General features: G+C 38.9%; 3 protein-coding genes across 3 annotated transcripts; 1 reads left to right on the top strand and 2 right to left on the bottom strand.

Annotated features, from left to right (window-relative positions):
* Positions 1–631: 631 nt before the first annotated feature.
* On the bottom strand, positions 632–1741 carry LOC119798211 (olfactory receptor 8A1-like). The gene has a single exon (XM_038307560.1). The coding sequence runs from the start codon at positions 1739–1741 to the stop codon at positions 806–808; it is 936 nt and encodes a 311-aa protein (XP_038163488.1). The 3' UTR covers positions 632–805.
* Positions 1742–6205: 4464 nt separating this feature from the next.
* LOC119798213 (olfactory receptor 11A1-like) lies at positions 6206–7286 on the top strand. The gene has a single exon (XM_038307563.1). The coding sequence runs from the start codon at positions 6283–6285 to the stop codon at positions 7213–7215; it is 933 nt and encodes a 310-aa protein (XP_038163491.1). The 5' UTR covers positions 6206–6282; the 3' UTR covers positions 7216–7286.
* Positions 7287–14753: 7467 nt separating this feature from the next.
* Positions 14754–17239, bottom strand: LOC119798230 (olfactory receptor 52K1-like). Its single transcript, XM_038307579.1, has 2 exons — positions 17190–17239; positions 14754–15788 (listed from the first exon to the last, which is right to left on the bottom strand). Exon 2 carries the CDS (start codon positions 15737–15739, stop codon positions 14792–14794), a length of 948 nt encoding a protein of 315 aa, XP_038163507.1. The 5' UTR covers positions 15740–15788; positions 17190–17239; the 3' UTR covers positions 14754–14791.
* Positions 17240–22239: the final 5000 nt, after the last annotated feature.

The following is a 22239-nucleotide window of genomic DNA, read 5'->3' as shown; positions in this document are numbered from 1 at the left end:
CAGGTGTGGAGGGAAGAGACTAGAAGCGAGCTAGGAGACAGGAACAAGAGGGCAACAGAGAGTAACTTAAGACTGCTAAAATATAACACAAAATGAAAAATAAAGAGGAGAACTATACCAAAAGCACTTTGAATTGTCTTTGTATTGAATTGTTTTAGACAAATAAACCTGCCTTGCCTAGTTATGGCAAATGAGAGAATGGAACTGTTATCTAGCAGACATGAGGCTCTAATTTTAAACAACTCTGGTCATATTTTGGTAACCAAATGTGATGAGCATATAAGGAAACAAATATATTTTGTTTTTGACATTATATCTGCGTTAAACACCTTTTTTGACATAAAGTGTGTTTTAAGAAGACAGCCTTTGGTTAATTTACTTGACAGAATCGGCTTTTGGGAAGTGGGTTCGACAAATGATATTCCAATCAGGGCTTACAGACGCAGGAAACAACGAGTTGAGGTTCATCAACTGCTAAGCAAAATCATCTTTGGAAATGCGTCTGTAAACCCTGATTAAAATATATATCTATATCTATATAGATATAGATATATATTTCTTTTTCTTTGACAATCACAGATACAGGAGTTCAGGAATTTTATCTGGACCTGGACATTTTCTGAAAAAAATTAACAACCAACGAAGTTATAATGCATTGATAGAAGAAGAAAACATAAAAACTCCAATTCAAACACTTTTGTGGCATTTTAATCTGCAGAACCATGACCACAGGATACAGGTTGGATCTTTTTTCTTGTGGGGTTTTCAAGTTTGGTCAAACTAAGGCTGGAATTTCTTGTGTACTTTATTTAAAGAATGCTCTGCGAGGGCTTTCTGATTTGAACCAGAAGCGGATCCGTGTCCTGATCTGCTGCAGGTTCATGCCGTAGATGATGGGGTTGACGATGGGTGGTACAACGAGGAACTCTGCAGCCAGCACGTTCTGCAGAGCCGGCATGGAGTTGATCCCATAACGAGAGTATAGTGTGTCAAACAACACTGAGGCAGAGAAGACGAGCAGTGAGACGAGGTGAGGCATGCAGGTCTGAACAAACTTCCTGCGGTCTGTCTGAGACCGGGCAGCGCTTCGGATCAGGTGGACATATGACACTATGATGACGACAATCTGCAGACAGTGCAGGAACATGAGCACGATGCCGTAGAGGCTGTTGGCTGTGGTGTCAGAGCAGGACAGCTTCACCACCTCCCAGTTGGTACAGAAGATTCTGTCAATGATATGGCTGCAGAGGGGCAGCCTGGTAATCAGTATGCAGCCAACAGCTGTTTCCAGCAGTGACAGAAACCAGATAAGCAGCAACAGCAGGGCCACCTTCTGGACAGTCATCAGAGCCCAGTAACGCAGGGGCTGGCAGATCGCCAGGTAGCGGTCGTATGCCATGACGGTCAGACTGGTGAACTGGCAGAAGATGTAAGCATAGATAAAAAACATCTGCAGAAAGCAGCCTGCGTATGTGATGATATGAGCATCAGCCAGAAGGTTAAGTAGGAGCTGCAAGTAGAAGCTGGATGCCCCACATACCCCAGATACACACAGGTTGCACATAAAGACATACATTGGCTGATGCAGGGCTTTATCCAGACACACGATGAGGATGAGGGTCAGATTCACCAAGATGGTGAAGAGGTACGATGTCAGGGCGAGGGCAAAGTAGATCTGACGGTTCGTAAGTGAGTCGTTCAGACCCTGGAGCACAAACACAGAGTTTGTGATCTCATTCATGTCCAATATATTCTGAAAATATTAGAACAACAGAAGGCTGAAGCAGACCCAGAAACACAGCATGAGTGGTCCAAACCAGTTGGGTTGATTTTCTCTCTCTGCAGAGAAAAATGACATGGTTTCTTCCTGCTAAAATTGCAGCTGACATAAATCCAAGCAATTCCTGAAAAACATTTATTACCTGGCAAACAGCGATCATCCAACAAAAATGGAAGATAGCCCTAGTCATTTATGATACAAATATTTCATTTAGCCATTTAGCATCAACAAACAAGGAACCCAGATAGTAACCTATTTTAGAACCTACAGGGATTGAATAGGCCCATTTTCTTAAATTCCTTGAACAAAGTTAATTTGCTTATAATAAAACTAATTAAAGGAAAATCACTTGGGTTTTTTTTCAAATAAAGACTCTTCCTTCCCATCAAAACCACGTCAGGAAACCAACAGAAGAACTTCAGAAAACTCAGATAGACCCTTTGAGTCTCTCCTTACAAATTCATGGAGGATTTCTCCAGAGGTGGAAACACATTTAGAATAAAAAACAAAGAGCAAACATTAACATTAATGCAAAGCTGTGACAACCTGAAAAAGAAGCTTTAAATGTAAATAGGTTACAGATTATGACAACTTCTGTAACATCAAAACAGTCATTAATAGGAGCTGAGGGATAAACTCAACGCACTGATGCAAAAACAACAACAGCATCAAAGCAGCAGAACTCCAGCTCTTATTCACCTGACGCCAGGAAGAGACATCTGAGAAAGAGGCTACGCCCATTGCATTTGCATTTGCATCACACTTTACTCCTACAAACACTTTCAAAGTTTCAAAGTACCACCAAAGCGACTGTTTAGAGTTTGATGTTTAAAAGAGTGATGACATTTAAACGTTAATCATCTTTTGGCTTGCTAAAAAAGACAAGCGGATTGGATGGATAAAAAAAAAAAAACTTCAATCAAACTACTTTATATATACAAAAACACTATCTTTGTTGTTAGGGTCAAACGGGTTATTAGGTAAAACAAAGTCTTTATTGTTTATCTGAATTTTACAAAAATAACAGAATAGATTGGATGGTTTAAGTAGAAAACATCAGTCAAACCTGATAGGTACTACCATACTCCTTTGGCTATTACACTGTAAAAGTATAGAACACAGAGCTTCTAAAGGTTTTTCACCATGTGAATCCCAGTAAGCTGTTTTTAAAACTGAGTTACTGAGGGGTAGGGGTACCCCTTATATTGTGAGACGCTTGGCTTACTTGTTTGCCCACCAAACCATGCAAGGAAAGGGGATAGTACACTCACCGGCCACTTTATTAGGTACCCCATGCTAGTAACGGGTTGGACCCCCTTTTGCCTTCAGAACTGCCTCAATACTTCGTGGCATAGATTCAACAAGGTGCTGGAAGCATTCCTCAGGGAGTTTGGTCCATATTGACATGATGACATCACACAGTTGCCGCACATTTGTCGGCTGCACATCCATGATGCGAATCTCCCGTTCCCCCACATCCCAAAGATGCTCTATTGGATTGAGATCTGGTGACTGTGGAGGCCATTTGAGTACAGTGAACTCATTGTCATGTTCAAGAAACCAGTCTGAGATGATTCCAGCTTTATGACATGGCGCATTATCCTGCTGAAAGTAGCCATCAGAAGTTGGGTACATTGTGATCATAAAGGGATGGCTAGTGACTAGATCGGTCTGAGCACAGTAACCGAGATAACTGTTAATGGCACGTGATAGGGTAAATGATGATAACCCCTGATTGTTCTAGTAATAACAAGAGAACAAGTTACTTTTCTGCTGTGGAGGAGAGTGGAAACAGATACAGATTGACACTCCCTGAATGTCTGTCTTCTGCTTTTATTGTCTGACTTCAAAAAAGAATCAGGAGGGGTCAGAAGTTATCAGGAGGGGTCAGAAGTTTACACATGATATAGCTTGACACTTTGTGCAGTTTTATTACAGGTGGTGATAAGTCACCTGCAACCAAACTGCTGGATAAAGCATGATTTTTCCTTTTCTGGGAGAACCATTTGTTCTCCCCGTTTGAAGTTAAAAACAACTGAACATTCCTAGCAGGCTAATTAACTGTAATTGAATACATATAAAATGATGACATTTACATTTTTATTACTCCGCACAGAACTGAACTGGACCGTGCCAGACCCAACTGGACCGCTCTAAACTGGTGCTAGTTCATCAGTAGGGCCCTGAGCGGTTCAGTTCTGGCACAGTTCTCAGATAACAAAGAGACATGAGCAGACAGCGTCACCTCCTTACAGTCAGCCTCCATACTCAGGAAATTTCAGACATTCATAAAAATACTGCCACACGATTTCCAGTTTCTGCTTAGCAGTGGGATAAACCTGAACCTCTATCATTTTTTCCTGCATCTCTAAGCCCTAATTAGACTCTTATTTGTCGTATACACTTCCCAAAAGCTGACTCTCAAGTAAATTCACGAAAAGGCTGCCTTCTTTGCCTAACTCTTCCCCAAAAAACAGAATATCACAATTATTACCAAACATCCTGAATGTTACCGGCACCGCCATATTGACTTGCTTATTTCCCTCAACTCTCTCAAAACCCACCGGGTAATTTTTAAGCGTTTACAACTAATAACTCAGAATGCATGAAAATTACACCAGTAAAATGTTTACCAATATAGACATGTTAGACATCATTGGAAAGCTTAGATTCTCCACAAATCGACCACCAATTTCATTTTATGGACACAGCGAGCACCAAAGCACAATTAACACAGATATAGCAGCATATCAAAATGTAAAGATGACAAAGCAGCCACAACAAGTAAACATGTCTTTATTACTGCTATTCAAAAAAGACCTATTGTCATGATTTTAACTATGATCAGACCAAATGCACTAAACCAACACAGAGAGACCAGGGAAAAAGTTTAACAGGCTTATTTGGGTGAAAGTGAAGAATCCAGCGTTGCTCTGAACACTGCTCAACCGGAACTGAAAGGTGAGGGGAAGACACTGCAGTTAGTTCAGGCTCAGTGGGAAATTTGATTCTCGAACTTGAAAAGGAGAGATAGATTGCTGACTCACGTTTCCAGAAAAGTGGTTGACTCTTTGACTCCAGTCGGTGTGGGGGTGTTCCAGTGTTTGTCTCTTTCGATGGAGGGTGGACAGGGTTTACCCAGAATGCGGTTGTTTGTAGGTGAACGGAGAAACTGACTGCCACTTAGATTTCCTGCTGTACTTGAACGGGTCGTTGTGGAGATGAATCCCTTGCTCAATGTGAAGCTCAAACGATCTCTTGGAGGGAAGTAGATCCAAACCTCCAGTTTGGATCCTCAGCTCAGTTTGAAGCTCAGATGATCCTTCCAGGGAGAGAAGGTCAGAAAAATCCAGTTTGCAGGATGACTTCCTGCTGAGAGGCAAAGACAAAATAACAAAGTTAAGACTCAGGTTGACAAAAACTCAGTTTGACTCAGCAAAACTCAGCTTGGCTAGAGTACACAAAACTTTCAAACACTCTGACGTCGAGGTAGTGGCAGTCAGCAGCTTAAGAGCACTCCGTTAAGGAGGAAACTCCTCGCAGGTGTGTGAGGAGGTGAATCAGAGCCATGCGCCTCCTGGTGGAGGAAGGAAGACAAACACACAAAAACACAAACCACACAGACTGGAGTCCTAACACCTCTTACTTTCCAGAGGCCTAAGTTATTTGCTTTTCCATTTGGGTATTCAAATTAGGTGAGAATTTCCCAAAATGAGGTGGATGTTAAGAAGCAGTAGTACCGTAGATCGTCACTAGGAGGCTATGAACCATGCTAGCGTGGTGTGTAAACGGTCGTAAGGAACCGAGCTCGGCACGGTTAACTAATTTGGCATGGATGGGTTTTTGAAGGGTAGTGTAAATGGGGCTCTACAGTAGTAGGCTAGAGTCATAGACGGAATATACTCACAATTGTAGATTTAGTAGATACGTCAGATATGTTATTGTTATTCTGCCAACATATGGCATGCAATTGATGAAACATGCTAAACTATGGACTCTAACCTGCTTTACATCTATGAACATATGGAAACATCCTGATAAAACAAACCTACTTAAATGTTGCTCCAACTTGCCAGATTTGTAATAATACAGATGATTCTTTTTGAATTATGATCAGTTTACCTTCACTTTAAGCCTATTGTAGCAACCATACAGCAGTTATATGTTTTCTTTATTCATTTCAAAATAAATAGGGATGGTTAGGGACTACCCTGTTCAGCCAATCAAACCAAACGGCAGTTACATGATGTGATGAGATTTATTGACTTTGTTCAGTGAGGGAGGGAATAAAGACCTGCATCCAAAAGAAAGAAGGAACTGCAGCGCGGTAAAGATAAGCTGACATTCATAAGCACTGATGCTGGGGTGAGATCAAGATGATAATGTATTATTGAACATTGATTAGAGTTTCACACTGTGTATCCATTAGATAATATTGTCTGGGTGTTAGGTGTTTTAACTTTAATTGAGCTTGATGTTGTTGCTTTCTCATTGAACAAAACATGCTGAACTCCACCTCTTCACCTCTGACTTATTTCATTCTTGGAGCTTATATGGATGTTGGAAGATTGCGGTATTTGTACTTCATGTTAACTTCAGTATTATACATTGTAATTCTATCTGTCAACACCTTGATGATTGTGGTGATCTCTGTGAACAGGAGCTTACATGAACCTATGTATATGTTTCTCTGCAGCCTGTTTGTAAATGAAGTTTATGGAAGCTCAGGCTTGTTTCCTTTTCTGCTGGCACAGATCCTCTCAGATGTTCACACTGTTTCTGCTCCGCTTTGCTTCCTGCAGATCTTCTGCCTCTTCTCATTTGTAAACATAGAGTTTTGTAATTTAGCTTTCATGTCTTATGACAGATACCTCGCTATTTGTTGTCCTCTCCAGTATCATGTAATACTGTCACACTACAAAGTCATGTTTTTTATTTTTTTGATCTGGTTATACTCTTTTGTGAAAGTTTTCATCACTTTATTATTAACTGTTCATCTAACTTTGTGTGGAAATGTGTTAAACAGCACATATTGTCGCAACTACCTGGTGGTTAGGTTGGCATGTTCTGACCCCATAGTAAACAACATTTATGGACTGTTCGGTTCCGTCCTCACAATCTTGGTCCCACTGCTGCCCATCCTTTATTCTTACACTAAAATTCTCACAGTTGTTATATACGGCTCCAAACGGATGAGACAGAAAGCCATCAACACCTGCATGCCTCAGCTGGCTTCACTCCTCAACTTTTCCTTCGGCTGTTTATTTGAAACACTTCAGAGCAGGTTTGATATGGTTGATGCACCAGTGTGGTTGCAGATTGTTTTGTCTCTGTATTTTGTGATACTTCAATCTCTTCTGAATCCCATTATGTATGGGATGAGGCTTAAAAGAATAAGAAATGAGTGTAAGAAAATGTTCTGTGAAGTCAACTGATGATAAACTACTAGTGTAGAATAAAAATCTGTAAAATAAATTGTGCTTCTTTAACCTTTAGTATGCGAAATCGAAACTATAATAATTACTCTGTTTTCAGTTCAACGTACACAATTAATGAATTGAAAAAAACCTAAATGTGCGGAGATTGTGTATAATTACATTTGTTTATGTCTGTTAATCTGTTTCATTTCATTGTGAGTAAAATAAAAAATAAGGTAAGCTAAAAAAATAAAAATCTGTAAAAATATTTTTAAATGTTAAACTAACTGCTGCTGGGATTCTGCATTTCACTCTTTATATCAATGATTCTTATCGTCATATTTGACTGAAAATAATTTTTTGTGAAGAAATCTGGCTCAAAATTCACAATAGAAAATAAAAAAAAAAAATCAAAAGCACACCTAAAAACTATAAGGCACATCAGGTGGAAAAGTATGTCAAATACATCTTTAAGGAGAAGCATTAACATATGGACATGAGGATGTAGCATGGTGTATTACATACAGTTCAGTTTGTGCTAAAGCAGCCTATGAATGGATATTGGTAATTAAATTAAATTTTTTTAATCTATGGGTGGGCCATTGCTTTTTGAGTTTTTGGAAAGAAGCCCTTTGTTAATCCTACTTGTTGAGGATGTAATGTTCCGGAATCATTTTCGTGGTGGAGAACAAACAACTCATTCCCCAGGTGGGGTGTGATCTGTGTCAATGCATCCTTTTCTGGACTCAAGCAACATAAACCAAATCTCCTGTATTGTCTTGCCGAAACATGCTTAGTTCTTTTTGAAAATTTGACTTTCTTACGAAGAATTGCAATTTGGCCTTCTTCACTGGTTGGGAGAAGTTCTCGGTCCAAGAAAGGTCAGATATGTCGATGCCCCAGAACTTTATGATTCATCACATCTCCCTTTATACTAGGGTGACCAAACGTCCGTATTTCCCGGGACATATCCGTATTTCACGTCCTGTCCCGGGTGTCCCGGGTTTTTTTTTAGAAAGTGAGGAAATGTCCTGATTTCACTGCGCACAACGCTCCGTGTGACGTAATCCCTGAGCCGCGTCAGTGCAGGCAGCCCTGCTCTTAATCAGAGGCTCTGTTCAAAAACCTGGGCTGCATCCTCCAAGGACGCGGTCTACCTCGACTGGATCCTTCGAAGTCCTTGAAAATAAGGAGACCGGAAGAGTTCTGTCTGTAAATTCGAACAGGTCCTCCCTTCGGCGGGTTTTACCGCCGTATGCTCTGTTGCTTAGCAACCGTGAAAGTTGACACACAAAGCAGGAAAAGAATGAATACCGAGGTTTTCAAAACTGTTTGTTTATTTATTTATTTTTAAAAAAGTTAAAGTGAACAAAGACTGCACTCACAAGAATCCAGAATGGAATAAAGGTTCCAACCACCGGGAGCAGGAACAAATAAAATCAAATGTAATGATAGAAACCTTAGTCAGTTAAATAACCTGCTGCTGTCATTCTGCACATCTCTGATGTTGCTGCTATTTTCAAATATCCATTATTGTAAAAATGTCCATAGCTGCATATTGGTTATTAATTCTCCAGTTTTATATTGTTAAAACACTTTACAGAATTTTATTTTTTATATTTTAACTCTTCCCTATTATGTTATTCTTATACATTTTTCTAAGGTCCTCATTTGTGTGACTATTTTCAATAATCTTTTTGCTGCTGTAAATTTGCCCATTGTGGGACAATAAAGGGATTTTCTATTCTATTCTATAAAAGGGTTAGAAATATATAAGTAAATCTAAACAATGTATCTACAAAATATATCTGCAAAATTTCTAATATTCAACAACAAAAAATACTTAGTTAAGCATATTGTGCAAAACAACAATAAAAAAATTATAATCCTATCAGATTTATAGTTCCCACTCTGCAGATCTATTAGAATCTGACCTTAAATTCCAGCCAAACCCATTTACACAGTAACAGATTAAAACCTTTAGATAAATCAAACATTACCGCCACATATCTGACTCAATAACCATTAAAACAACTATTTTCATTAATTTCAGACGGAACTATTCACAGAGTTGTATTATTATATTAAACTGAACTTCAAATTTTCACAACTGTTCTGCGCCAAGTAACATTTCCTCTGATCACGGAGCAAATCCCGATGATGAGACATTTGTTCTTTCAATATCACCCCCCCCCCACTCCAAGGTGTCCTGGTTTTCCCAAGTAAAAATGTGGTCACCCTACTTTATGCAGAGAGGAGCATGCTCAGTCCTTATTGGCCTCCTGTAATTCAGGATAAGATTGTTTATGCATCACCACTATGTCAGATAGTTAACCTCTTCTCTCTAAAAAGTCTGATCATTGTTCAGTATGAGACCAACCACAGTGGTATTGCCAGCAACACTTCTGCTTCACTTTATGGTGCCACCTCTGCCTTTTTTCCATTCAAAATATAATAGTTTATTACAAAAACATATATTAACATCTTTCAATAAACATCTTTTAGTTAAAAAACTTTGATGAAACTCAACAAATCTATTCTACTATTCTCACAAAGAAGAAGTGAAAGACAGTTAGACTTAGACAAGCTTTACTGTCATTTTGAACACACTGACAAAACAAAATTTGTTGAAAACCATAACAATAAAAAGACGCACTGATATTACAGTTTGGCATGAATTTTATGTTTGAGGCCAAATTTTATCTACAGGGGTAGAATGAGGTCAAATTAGCTTTTGACTATTTTAGAGCAATTTGAATATTATCAAACCAATTCATAATGCAAATCCAGGAGCTAAATATGACATTATTTAGTAGAATAACATAATATTAAAATATTTTTAATGAGAAATCAATGACATTGTAATTAATCTAATCTTAAGCTTCTGTGATTGTTCCTAAGGGAATTCTTACAGTAGTGTAGCTAGAGTAGTAGGCAGGAGACATGAGGGGGGCTCATTTAAGAAGGAATCTTTGGTTACATTTCGGCAATCAAATGTAATGAGCATATGAAGAAACATAAATGTTTTATTATCGTTTAAAATCTTGGTGAATTAAAGTTTTAACTTTATAAGAAACAGCTCAGGATATGTCAACAGGGGTTACCATTTAGTCACCATTGGCTTCTTGTTAGCTTGCTTTACACAGCAGTTCATGAAATTATCAAAAATCATCAATAACCTATATTTTTACTTTTTAATTCTTTCCCTAACTTTGTGAGACCTGTAACCTCTGTTAACCTCTGTTTTGGAGAGGTGAGGCACCTTCAAACTTCAGTAAAATTAATAAAGGGGAACACAGTTTTTTTTTTTAACATAATGTTCTACTCACCCATATGAGTTTTGTTTTATTTGGAGCTGTTCTGAAGATACTACGTTAGGTTATATCCAAGTAACGTCTTCCTATGGGCAATGACTTGAAGGCACAAACTAAACTGTTCATAATTTATTATTATGTTACGCCAGCATTCATAACATGTAGGCGAATCACTGTCCCCCAGACATCCGCGGTTATATTTTTTATATTTATATATTTTTGAAACAAAGCAGAGTGTGTATGATGTCATCTTTTAGAAAGATAAAAATAAACTGAATTCAGTTGAATTACTTGGTTTATATCAAGCAGAGTTATCAACCAATAATCACATGGGAAATATGTGTCTCTGTCTATCCAAGTCAGTAAACAAAATCAGTAAAAATAAGAGGTTTTCAATGAGTCTTTGAGGTACAGTCTTTGATAATCTCCAGTTCATTAACTCAGCTGTTGTGAGGGAATGTGCATTGGATTAGCAATATAGATTATCTAAAGCAAGCAGATGTTAAACAGTGGTCATTGGTACCATTTAAATTATTCAGTAAAAGGAAAACTGAATGAGACAAGATCTAAATGATGTGAGAATGATGGAGGAAGAGATAACCACCTGTTTAATGTTTATTTATTAGGTTGTTGCTACTTGTAGCTCAAAATATTGTGATAATTATCCTTTTTGCTATTTAGTCATGTGAGATAGGGATACATTATATGTGTTTGAAAGGGGTTTTGATTGTATTATGTCTCTGTTTTTTTTATGATTTTATCCAAAGATCTGACCCACATGCAGAAAACTAAACAGAGAGACCAGGGGAAGGTTTAACAGGTTTATTATGAACTGGTAGAGAAGGGTCCAGTGCTGCTCTGAACACTGGCGAACCGGGACTGAAAAGTGAAGGAGAAGATCTTGCGGTTAGTTCAGGCTCAGAGGGAAATTTGTGTTTCGATTGTAAAAGGGAATAAAGGCAACAGGACTCATGTTTCCAGAAAAGGTGTCTTTCTTTGAATCCATTGTGGGTTGTTCTAGTAATAGACTTGCTCGTCGGAGGGCGGACAGGGTTTACCCAGGTTGAGGTGTTTCCTTGAGGAACGGAGGAGCTGACTGCCACTTAGATTTCCTATGGTACTTGAACGGTTTTTTGTGGAGATGAATCCCTGCTCAGTGTGAAGCCCAAACAATCCTTGGGGAAAAGTTGATCCAAACCTCATGTTTGAATCCTCAGCTCAGCTTGACGCTCAGACAATCCTTTCTGGGGAAGAAGGTCCAAAAAAAAATCCAGTTTGCAGGATGACTTCCTGCTGAGAGGCAAAGACAAAAAAACAACAAGGTAAAGACTCAGGTGACAAAAAACTCAGTTTGACTCAGGAAAACTCAGCTTGGCTAGAGTACCCAAAACTGGCAAACAGTCTGGCTTCAAGGTAGTGGCAGTCAGCAGCTTAAGAGTCCTCCGGTAATGAGGCAACCATCCGCAGGTGTGTGAGAAGGCCAACGAGAACCATGCGCCACCTGGTGGTGGAAGGAAAACAGACAAAAACACAACCCACACAAACTGGTGTGACTGATAATAGGAGGATTGAATGAGAGTGGAGGAAAATAGGAACACTAATGGAAAGAACAGTTAAAGAGAACAGAGGAAAATCTACTTAGAAGAGTAAAACAGAGAGCAGGCAGAAGTCAGCTGAGAGGCGCCACCAGGAATTTAGGGCTCTATGCAATCTATGCAAACTTTAGTACTGCTATAAAGATGCACTGAAGAGTATCGTTTACATCCATCCATCCTTCCATTTTCTTACATGCTTATCCCGAGTGGGGCCGCGAGGGGTGCTGGTGCCTATCTCCAGCAGTCAATGGGCGAGAGGCGGGCTGCACCCTGGACAGGTCGCCTGTCCATCGCAGGGTATCATTTACATTTTCAATGTAATCTTTATTGTAAAATTTCTAAAAAAGAAAATTATTAGAACGTGAAAAAGTAATGACAAAACATGTGTTTTTGGTGTGACTGCTTCAAGCTGTTCATGAGAATGATCCAGATTTATAGATTTCTTTTAATGGTTGTAATTTAATATGAAGATAAAAATTTAACTAAAGTTTTTTTTTCATTTTTAAACATAGTTTTGGAGGCTAACAATTGCACTCCAGCTATCCTGCATACAGTATAAAAAAATCTGGGGCCATTTCATTTGATAGTTATCATTATGTAGAAAAAAATATATATATCTTTTTCAATCTTTATATATATAAAAGAGTTTCATTTTCATTTTTTGGTATTTTTTCCATACCAAAAAATGAAATGGGGTCTTGTTCACGAGTCAGGGACGGTTGGAGAGTGAGATTGAGCAGCGTTGGCACTGATGCCGTCGCTATATTGGACTGTTGTGATGAAGAGGGAGCTGAGTCGGGGGGCAAAGCTTTCGATTTACTGATCGATCTTCATTCCCACCCTGACTTATGGCCATCAGATCTGGGTAGTGACTGAAAGGCCAAGATTGTAAATACAGCGGCCGAAATGAGTTTTAGTCCCTAAGGCAGACACCCTGTCTACTTTTAAGGTTTTGGCTTAAAACTTTCCTTTTTGATAAAACTTATAGTTAGAGTGACTCGGGTTATCCTGAGCATCTCTATAGTTATGCTGCTATAGGCTTAATCTTCTGGAGGACATAGGGACCCCTATTTCATCATTCTGCTTCATTCTATCTCTATTCTCCCACTCTGCAGAATCTGTTAGTTCAATCTCTGTTTTGCTCTCTCTGCTTTTTCTCATAGTAGCTTCACCTCGTCTGTTCCTGTTTGGCTGTGACTTCATCCTGGAGAGAAATATCAGCTGTGATGCTGCGATCAACAACTTTTTTTTTAAATGTTGGACACTGGCCTGTTTTTCCAGTGTAGTCCTGTGTCTCTGACTGTGACTAACTGGATGTGCTCTCTTCATCCTCTGACATGGGAGCTGGCTCAGAGCTCGTCTGCCAGGCTGTGTGTTTCCCAGATGGGGCCGCCTTTTACAGCTGTTTTTTGTATCTCTGCTTCTGTCTCCTTGAACCCCAGTCGGCCTCAGCAGAAGAATGATTCCTCTGAGCCTGTATGCTGTCAAGTCAATCAGTCGATGTAATTAGCTGGTTTTCCTCGGATCAAAATATCTGGACCCATTTGACTGTATGATCTGATCGAATTGTCTCTGTAAGCTGCCTTGAGATGATGTGTGTTGGGAATTGGTGCTATTCAAATAAATGGAACTGAAAAACTGGATTGAGTTTACCTTCGCCAACTTCTCTAAACAGCTGCCTCACGCAAAATACTCAAGCACCATTGTCCTGCATCTTATATGTTTCCCTTGGGCTATGCATCTGAATGAAATGACTAAACTACACTACCTTGAAGCAGTTTTTTTAATTGCATCCTTTGCATCCTTTCTGCATCATTAATCTGAGTCGACCTGCACAGACACCTTTTTCCTCACTGATATTGTGCTACTATTGTCATCTTTCAAAGTCCAAATGTATTTACAAGGACTCTATCTTCATTGTCTGTCATTGTAGCAGTGCCTCATTTTGTGGCCAGAATGACTAAATATATTTCTAGGTGAGATATTGCTTTGTGGGTGGTAAGCATTTAGTTTGCTGGGTTTAATTAATAGAATACAAATCTGCATCTTTATAAAGACATACATGAAAAACACTTTGCACAGGCTGCATGATAAATTACAAATCGCTTTGCACCTCATATGAAGATATGCTCTGCTTTTGCAAACAAATTTGTTTCAATATGCTCAAACCTTAAGATCCATTATAATGTCTTTCGGTTGTGCTGTTCTTTTTGCATCTCGTTGCAGGTGATGAAGCAGTCTGAAAATGTTTTGTCATTGTCTCCTTTCTATCTCCTCTTTCTTTCATCTTTTCTCTTTTTTTTCTTCTTCTGTTTTTCCTCTTCTGTTCTATTTACATTGCAGTGTCCATACAATCTGTAAAACTCCCTGCATAATTATAATAAAGCAATTTATATGCATGAAACAAGTGGAGTAATATAGCAATAGCCCTACTGCTACACTTGTGAAAGTAAAATCTGTTGGGCTCTTTTTGGCATCTAGACAATAATTCTTATTGCCTCATTGCCAGACAGGACACTGTAAAAAAAAAAAAAATAAAATAAATAAATAAATAAATCAATTAAATAAGATTGATTATAACTTTGGAAAAATTACTTCTAAGGCCAAAATCCAAAAGCTAAATGTTGAAACCAAGCTGTAGCTAATTTCTGCCTCCCCTCCCATTTGCATTTGGAAGTTAATACCCTAATGGTATGGCATAACCTGGACTAACTGTGTCCAGTGTGTCAGTGTTTTCAACATGTGCTGTCTAATCTCAGCGGTTCTGATGCCGTAGATGATCGGGTTGAAGCAGCTTGGAAACAACAGGTACATGGTGCTGAAGAAAACCCGGATGGATTCAGGAAGTCCGCTTTTAACTCGATATGAAAGGAAGGCAATGAGAGCTAAACTCAGACTAAACGTGATGACAATGATGTGTGTGATGCAGGTGTGCAGCGCTTTCACACCAGAACTGCTGGATCTCAACACAGAGGTGAATATAACAATGTAAGAGGCAATGATCACAAAGAAGTCTAAAACAGGAATGAAGAAAATAGCCATTAGTCCAGCCAGACTGTTAATGGCGGTGCTTCCACACGCCATCTCCACCAAGGCCATGTGCTCACAGAAACAGTGGTTCATCACGTTTCTGCAGAACGAAAGCTTTCCTGCCAGGCCCACAAACAGAGTGATGAGGAGCATATTTCTGACAGCAAGCGGGATGATAAACTTCAGGAATCTCTGCAGCGCCATTACCTCGTGGTAGTAGAGTGGCGTACAAATTGCAAAGTACCGATCCACAGCCATCCATACCAGGAAGGTGGTTTGAAAAGCTCCAAAGAAGTGAATAAACTGCATCTGAACCAGGCAGCCAATCAGAGAGATTCCCTTCCAGTCAAACAGGAAGCTCAGCAGCATGTTGGGAACAAAGAATACTGGGAGGCAGAGTTCAACAAAAGCCATGCCTGCAATAAGGATGCTCATTGGTTGATGAAGGCTCCTCTGAGAAATGACCACATAGATCAGCAGGGTGTTAGCCAGCAGAGCCACGATGAACATGAGGAAGAACGGGATGAAGAGGACCGGCCTCAGTTCCCCGAGTCCTTCAAAACCATTGAGGATAAACTGCTGGTGTGAGGAGACGTTCTGCATCTTCTCTTCCTTCTAAAATCTACCAGTTTTAAGCTTTGAGTCAGCCAGCCTGCAACAAAATGTCAAATAAAACAACCTTTAAAATTTTGCACAACTTCAATTAACCTAAAAGACAGGGGATTATCATCTGTTAAATACAACGGAAAACTCATAAAAGTATGTTTTTATTTCTTGGATTTCAGATTGAATAAATAAGAGAAAAGAATTCAGACTAGCTAACACGCAGTAACAGCTGGAGATGAATGAAATAGATTTTTCTCTTTAGGAAACATACTGGTAGCCCCATAGAAAAAGGAAGCTTTACAGCTAATAAATGAGGAACAGCTGCCATTTTCAGAAGTAAACAATAACTTTATCCTCCTAAACCATTATACATTACAGTCTGCAATCTTAAAAAAAAAAAAAAAAAAAACACGAGAAGAGATTGCTGTGTCTTTCTGTATGAAGGATTTTTGTGAGAGTCAGAACGAGTAGCAAGGAGAAACAGCCTCAGCAGCTTGGAGTAAATTTGGGCTTCTGAGATGTCAGTTTATGTCAAAGCAACCTGTTTGTAGAATGTCATATAAAAACAACCTGTTGTTTCTTCATATTAAAATGGTAAATTAAAAATTCAAAAGAAATTTGCATGAAAATGATATATATTTATCTACTGGGGATGTTTTAAATCAGACAGCAAGATCAGTAAAAAATATCAATTGAAGATGCTATCTAAGTAATTTTCTCTTAAAATAAGTGCATTTGTTCCTGAAATGAGGAGGTAAATGAGACACTTTGCATATTGAACAAGACAATTTACATTTAAAATAAAAAACAATTGCATTGTCTTATCTCAAGTGCATATTATCTAATTACCTTATTGTAAAAGTAAAAATACTCATTCCAATAGTAAATCATCTTGTTTACCCACTCAAATTAAGGCTAAATACACTTAATTTAAGATATTTTTACTTATTGGCTTTACTTCCTTATAGATTTTTTATGCAGTGAGGTAATTAAAAGCTTAGCAGCGGAAAACACAATAGATTCCATAATATTTATATGACAATAAAAGCATGAAATCAGCTTGGAAACGGAGGAAGCTTCCCTGGTTCTGTTTAGGAAAAGAACAGTTTTTACACTTCTTTTATTTTGTTTTGCTTAAAAATTAATTGAAGCTGTTTAGCAAAGAGGGGGTCGATACTTAACCATCACCTGCTGAAGTGGAAATTAAAAAAATTGCTTTAATGTCTGTAAAGTTTTAAATATGAGGAAGAGAAATAAAAAGAAACATTTGAATCAGAATAAAGACACAACCTTCTTTCTCATATCAAGTCACCAGCCTCACATCCCTGCATATAAAAAGGAAAACAAAGAAATCAGGAGAACATTTAGGCAAACGTTGTTTGGCTGTAAAAGGAATCCTGAAACATTAACAATGAGAACAGAATTTAGAGAAAAAACTCTACAGAACCTTAGCAGGTGAAGTCAAACAGGAAGATCTGCTGGTAGCAGAGAAGCATGTTTGAACAGAGAGATATTCTATGCCTGATGAATCACTGATGCTTCATCTTTATACTTTCTGTCTGTTGCATCTGGAGGATGGAACCTCCGCAGAGACACGGTGCTGTGCAACCATTTTCTTGGTTCACAGATTTCTCAGCACCTTCATAAAGTCATCATCATTCATTTTTTCACCTAACAAAATAAAAAAAAAACTTGATGGTGCCATTTGTTAATTAATCCGTTATATCAAGGCTTTTTCTTATTATTTTTTTTATCTGCCTGTATTTTTGCAGCAATCATTAAAACAGGATTAGACTAAATTCTTCAGGTAGCTGCTCTTATGTCACATATTTCTTATTTTCCAGTAGTATGAAGTTACAGATGTTGTGCCATAAACCATGATAATAATTTTGGACTTTAAGAACCAATGTTCATGTTTCATCTTAACATGATCACTGGAGAAGAAGATGCAGTTTTGCTCATAAAACAGCTGTGAGACCTCCTCTCTGCTCTGCAACCCCCTTTCAGCAAACTGGCTACACGGGACCCCTCCTGCAGAGGTGTGCCTTGGCCCCCCATGGAGCTGGGAACAGTAAAAAAAACACAGCAAAGGACATTTCTCTCTTTCTGTGAAGCTGCCCGGGGATTCGCACTGGAAGAGGATACCACCATGGAGAGCCAGGTTCAAGGCCCAGATCTTCAATTCAATTCAATTCAGTTTATTTATATAGCGCCAAATTCACAACACATGTCATCTCAAGGCACTTTACAGTTCAACCAGATCATACAGTCAAATTGATACAAAGTTTTCTATCTAAGGAAAACCAGTTGATTGCATTGACTCATTGACTCAAATACAATCCCCCACACTAAGCATGCTTGTAGCGACAGTGGAGAGGAAAAACTCCCTTTTAACAGGAAGAAACCTCCAGCAGAACCAGGCTCAGTGTGAGCGGCCATCTGCCGAGGCCGACTGGGGTTCAAGGAGACAGAAGCAGAGATACAAAAAGCAGCTGTAAAAGGCGGCCCCGTCCAGGAAACACACAGCCAGGCAGACGAGCTCCAAGGCAGCTCCCATGCCAGAGGACGAAGAGAGCACATCCACTCAGTCACGGTCAGAGAAACAGGACCACACTGGAAAAAAGGCCGATCTCCAACATCTATTAACAAGGGTGTTGATAGAAGCAGCACAGCTGATGTTTTTTTCCAGGATGACGTCACAGCCAAACAGGAACAGACGAGGCAAAGCTACTCTGAGGAAAAGCAGAGAGAGCAGAAGGTTAGAGATTGAACTAACAGATTCTGCAGAATAGGAGAACAGAGAGAGAATGAAGCAGAATGATGAAATGGGGGTCCCTATGTCCTCCAAAAGTCTAAGCCTATAGCAGCATAACTATAGAGAGAGAGCTCAGGATAACCTGAGCCACCCTAACTATAAGCTTTATCAAAAATGAAAGTTTTAAGCCTAGCCTTAAAAGTAGACAGGGTGTCTGCCTCACGGACTAAAACTGGTAGTTGGTTCCACAGGAGAGGAGCCTGATAACTAAAAGATCTGCCTCCCATTCTACTTTTAGAAATTCTAGGAACCACTAGTAAACCTGCAGATTGAGAGCGAAGTGCTCTGTTAGGAACATAAGGAACAATCAGATCTCTGATATAAGATGGAGCTTGGCCATTTAAGGCTTTATATGTGAGAAGGAGGATTTTAAATTCTATTCTTGATTTAACAGGAAGCCAATGAAGAGAAGCCAGGATAGGAGAGATATGATCTCTCTTTTTCATTTTCATTAGAACTCTGGCTGCAGCATTTTGGATCAGCTGAAGGCTTTTAACTACAGTTTGTGGACTTCCTGATAGTAAAGAATTACAATAGTCCAGCCTTGAAGTAACAAATGCATGGACTAGTTTCTCAGCATCACCCCTGGACAGGATATTTCTAATTTTTGCAATGTTCCTCAGATGAAAGAAGGAAATTCTAGAAACCTCTTTGATATGGGATTTAAATGACAGGTCCTGATCAAAAATAACACCAAGATTTTTTACTTTATTATCTGAAATCAGTTTAATCCCATCCAAATGAAGTGACTGGCTAATCAGTTTCTTTTTCAGAGACTCTGGTCCAGAATCTTCAGAATGAACAAGGCTCAATCGTGATGATTGAAATTCCATAACTGAACTGCTGCTAAACGGGCCGTTTGCAACACATTTCTCTGAGTTTCAGAACTTACAGAGCCGGACTAGAGGTAAAAGCCAGCTAAAGCTGCCTTTTCCTAGGTGTGAGCGGCATGGGACAAAGGACAACCCCCACCCTTTGCTGTGAGCCAGCCCTGCTAAACTGCAGCGCTGGGGAAAACTCAAACCTTTGAAAATGGACATGGAGAGAGGTTTGCTGGTCTGGCACAGTTAGGGACAGAATCTAGTTAAACAATATGTATTTTGATGATTTTGATCATTTCATGTGTTTACCGATGAGTAAAGACAAAGCTACCTGGTTGGATTACATGGTGCGCTTTGCTACAGTAATATATTTTGAGCTGTTGTTGAAGCTTGGACAAGCTTTATTTCACTAAGGGTTTAAGCACTGATATAACATTAGTGTTCATGTGTTCCTCAGATGCTCATTACATTCCAATTACCAAGTATGACCAAGAGTCATTTAATGGAATCCTGATGTCTAAGTAGTTAATGTTAATGTCTAAAGAATCATTAACTAAAGGTTATTGGTTCCCGATTAAGCAAAACATTTTATAAAATATTATTTGGCTATAAAATGTTTTATTCACCACTTGGATTTCAATTGTGAATTGGTCTGAAAACATTCCAATTTCTCTAAATTAGTGAAAAGCTAATTTGATCACATCCTAAATTCTTCCAGATAAACTTTGGTTTTCAAACACAAAATCCATCTGAAATTCTAATATTGTTTCAACCATGTTTTTCCTTCTTCTTTGTACATAGTAGCTTAGTTTAGTTCAGTTTCTCTAGTTTTAGTCAAGAGTTTTTAACTGGAATATCTCTGACTTGGAGCTGAATGATTTTTGTTAATAAACTCTTATATTTTGAACACAAGTTTTGGTGAATTTATTCCATGTATGTGCAGAAATAACAGTTTGACCATGATTAGTGCTCAAATCACTCTTTCATTTATTCTTCTAACATACAGCTAATAGGGCATGTGTTCATAGCATATGACAGTCCGAATAATATCTGATTAAAAAATATATTTGCCCTCTCCTCTACCTGGATCCATATTTACTTTTGATTCTGTTCATGGTGGAGAATCCTGCTTCACAGCAGCAGCTTGAGCCAAACATACTCTAAAAGCACAGGGTCATGTTTGAGCATGAAATTTCACTTTTCTATCACTAGTTCCCCACAGTTCTTCCAGGAGTCCACACTTTCTTTTACTTTTTTTCTCGTCTTCTCCTTCTTTCGCATCGCCCGGCTTGCCACAGGTTTGCCTGCTCTGTCTAAAAGTAGCAGCAGCAGCAACCCAGACTGACAGCAGCTCATTGGCTAACTTGTATCACGTGTAGCCTGGTCCCGGAGATGCTGGCGGTCTTTACCATACAGACAGGAGAAGCATGCAGGTGACGTTAGACACTGTCGTCGGACAACATGCTGTAAATTATAAATGTTTTAAATCAGGTTGGGTCCAGATTAGCCAGCAGGTGGGTCCAGATCCGGACCGCGGTCCGCTAATCCGTGACCTTTAGACTTTTACAAAAAGTGCTTTTAAACAGTAGGATTTCTACTTCTACTTGAGTAATAAACATTAACACTTTTGACACCTTTGAACTTTTCATAGACATATCGACAGCCTTGGACAGAGCCTTGATTCAGGACTCCTCCAGAATGGGCAAAAGGCCAGTCTGCTTTGCCATTGAGTGTAGTTGTGAATTCAGTTTGATTCAATTGTTTATTTTACGGCACCAATTCACAAAACATGACGTCTCAAGGCACCTCACTTCAGTCAAACCATCAAGGAAGATGTTGAAATGTTTTCTTTCTGAGAAACCAGCTGATTTAATCAAGACTTGACTTTACAGGTTTCACTCCCCCTGGATGAGCACCTGCAGTCAACGTTTGTGCAAATGACCATTGTACAATTCAATGCAATTCAGTTTATTTCTATAGCGCCTATTCACAACACATGTCATTGTAAGGCACTTTACAGTTCACCAGATCATACAGTCAAATTGTTTCATATGTGTTCTTTCTTTTTTTCATTTGATCGTTTGCAAAATGGGTTAGAGCAGCTAGGAATAATATAATAAAACAGTAACAAATCAGACTTTATAAAAACAAAATTCTTTTGAGACTTTGCATTATTATACAATTTCAGTGCTATTGCAGCTTTTGGAGCGGTCTCCAGTCTGCCTGGCATTCACATCTCTATGAACGGCAGGCAGACTCGGTTCACTTCAACCGAGCAGAGACTTACGTTTTGAGGCAGACCTGAGTTTGCTTTTTTAGTCTGCATCAGAGTTCAATTCATACCTCCTTAAACTAACCAAACTTTCTAGCCAAATGAAGCATGGTCTGATTAAAACTGACTAAATAGGGCTGGTTTAAATACACCATAAATTACTTCTTTCATTAGACTGTTCTATTTAGAAGTAATGGGGGCTGCAGCCCCAGTGGTCCAGGTGGCAGGTTCAGCGAGGTTCAGTACATTTATACCCTGAGATTGACTAAACACATACACCAGCATTTACAATGTATCTGCATGTACATGACTGTGTGTGCAATGTAGAGTAAAAAAAAATAATAATAAAAAAATAAAAAGCTGCCAACTTAACAATACATTTTTCCCTAATTATTGTTTTCCCCTTCTTTTGTATGTTTTTTTTTTTTGTGGCTTCCTTTTGATGTTTTTCATTGTGTCTGTGTCATTCTTAAGGTCAATCCCTCTTTACATGTATCAACATTAAAGCAAAGGATGACTAGTAGAGAGAGCAGCTTGGGGAGCAACACCTGGTTTTTGACAGGAAGAAGAAAACTATCAGACAGGTAAG

Source organism: Cyprinodon tularosa, unplaced genomic scaffold (genome assembly GCF_016077235.1).
Source record: "Cyprinodon tularosa strain WSP-4 unplaced genomic scaffold, ASM1607723v1 ctg614, whole genome shotgun sequence".
Classification (NCBI taxonomy): domain Eukaryota; kingdom Metazoa; phylum Chordata; class Actinopteri; order Cyprinodontiformes; family Cyprinodontidae; genus Cyprinodon; species Cyprinodon tularosa.
This window is presented reverse-complemented; position numbering and strand designations above follow the sequence as displayed.

Bases quoted from the DNA above. Each gene is read 5' to 3' on its own strand.
- LOC119798230 (XM_038307579.1), bottom strand. From the start codon at position 15,739: ATGCAGAACGTCTCCTCACACCAGCAGTTTATCCTCAATGGTTTTGAA.
- LOC119798211 (XM_038307560.1), bottom strand. From the start codon at position 1,741: ATGAATGAGATCACAAACTCTGTGTTTGTGCTCCAGGGTCTGAACGAC.
- LOC119798213 (XM_038307563.1), top strand. From the start codon at position 6,283: ATGCTGAACTCCACCTCTTCACCTCTGACTTATTTCATTCTTGGAGCT.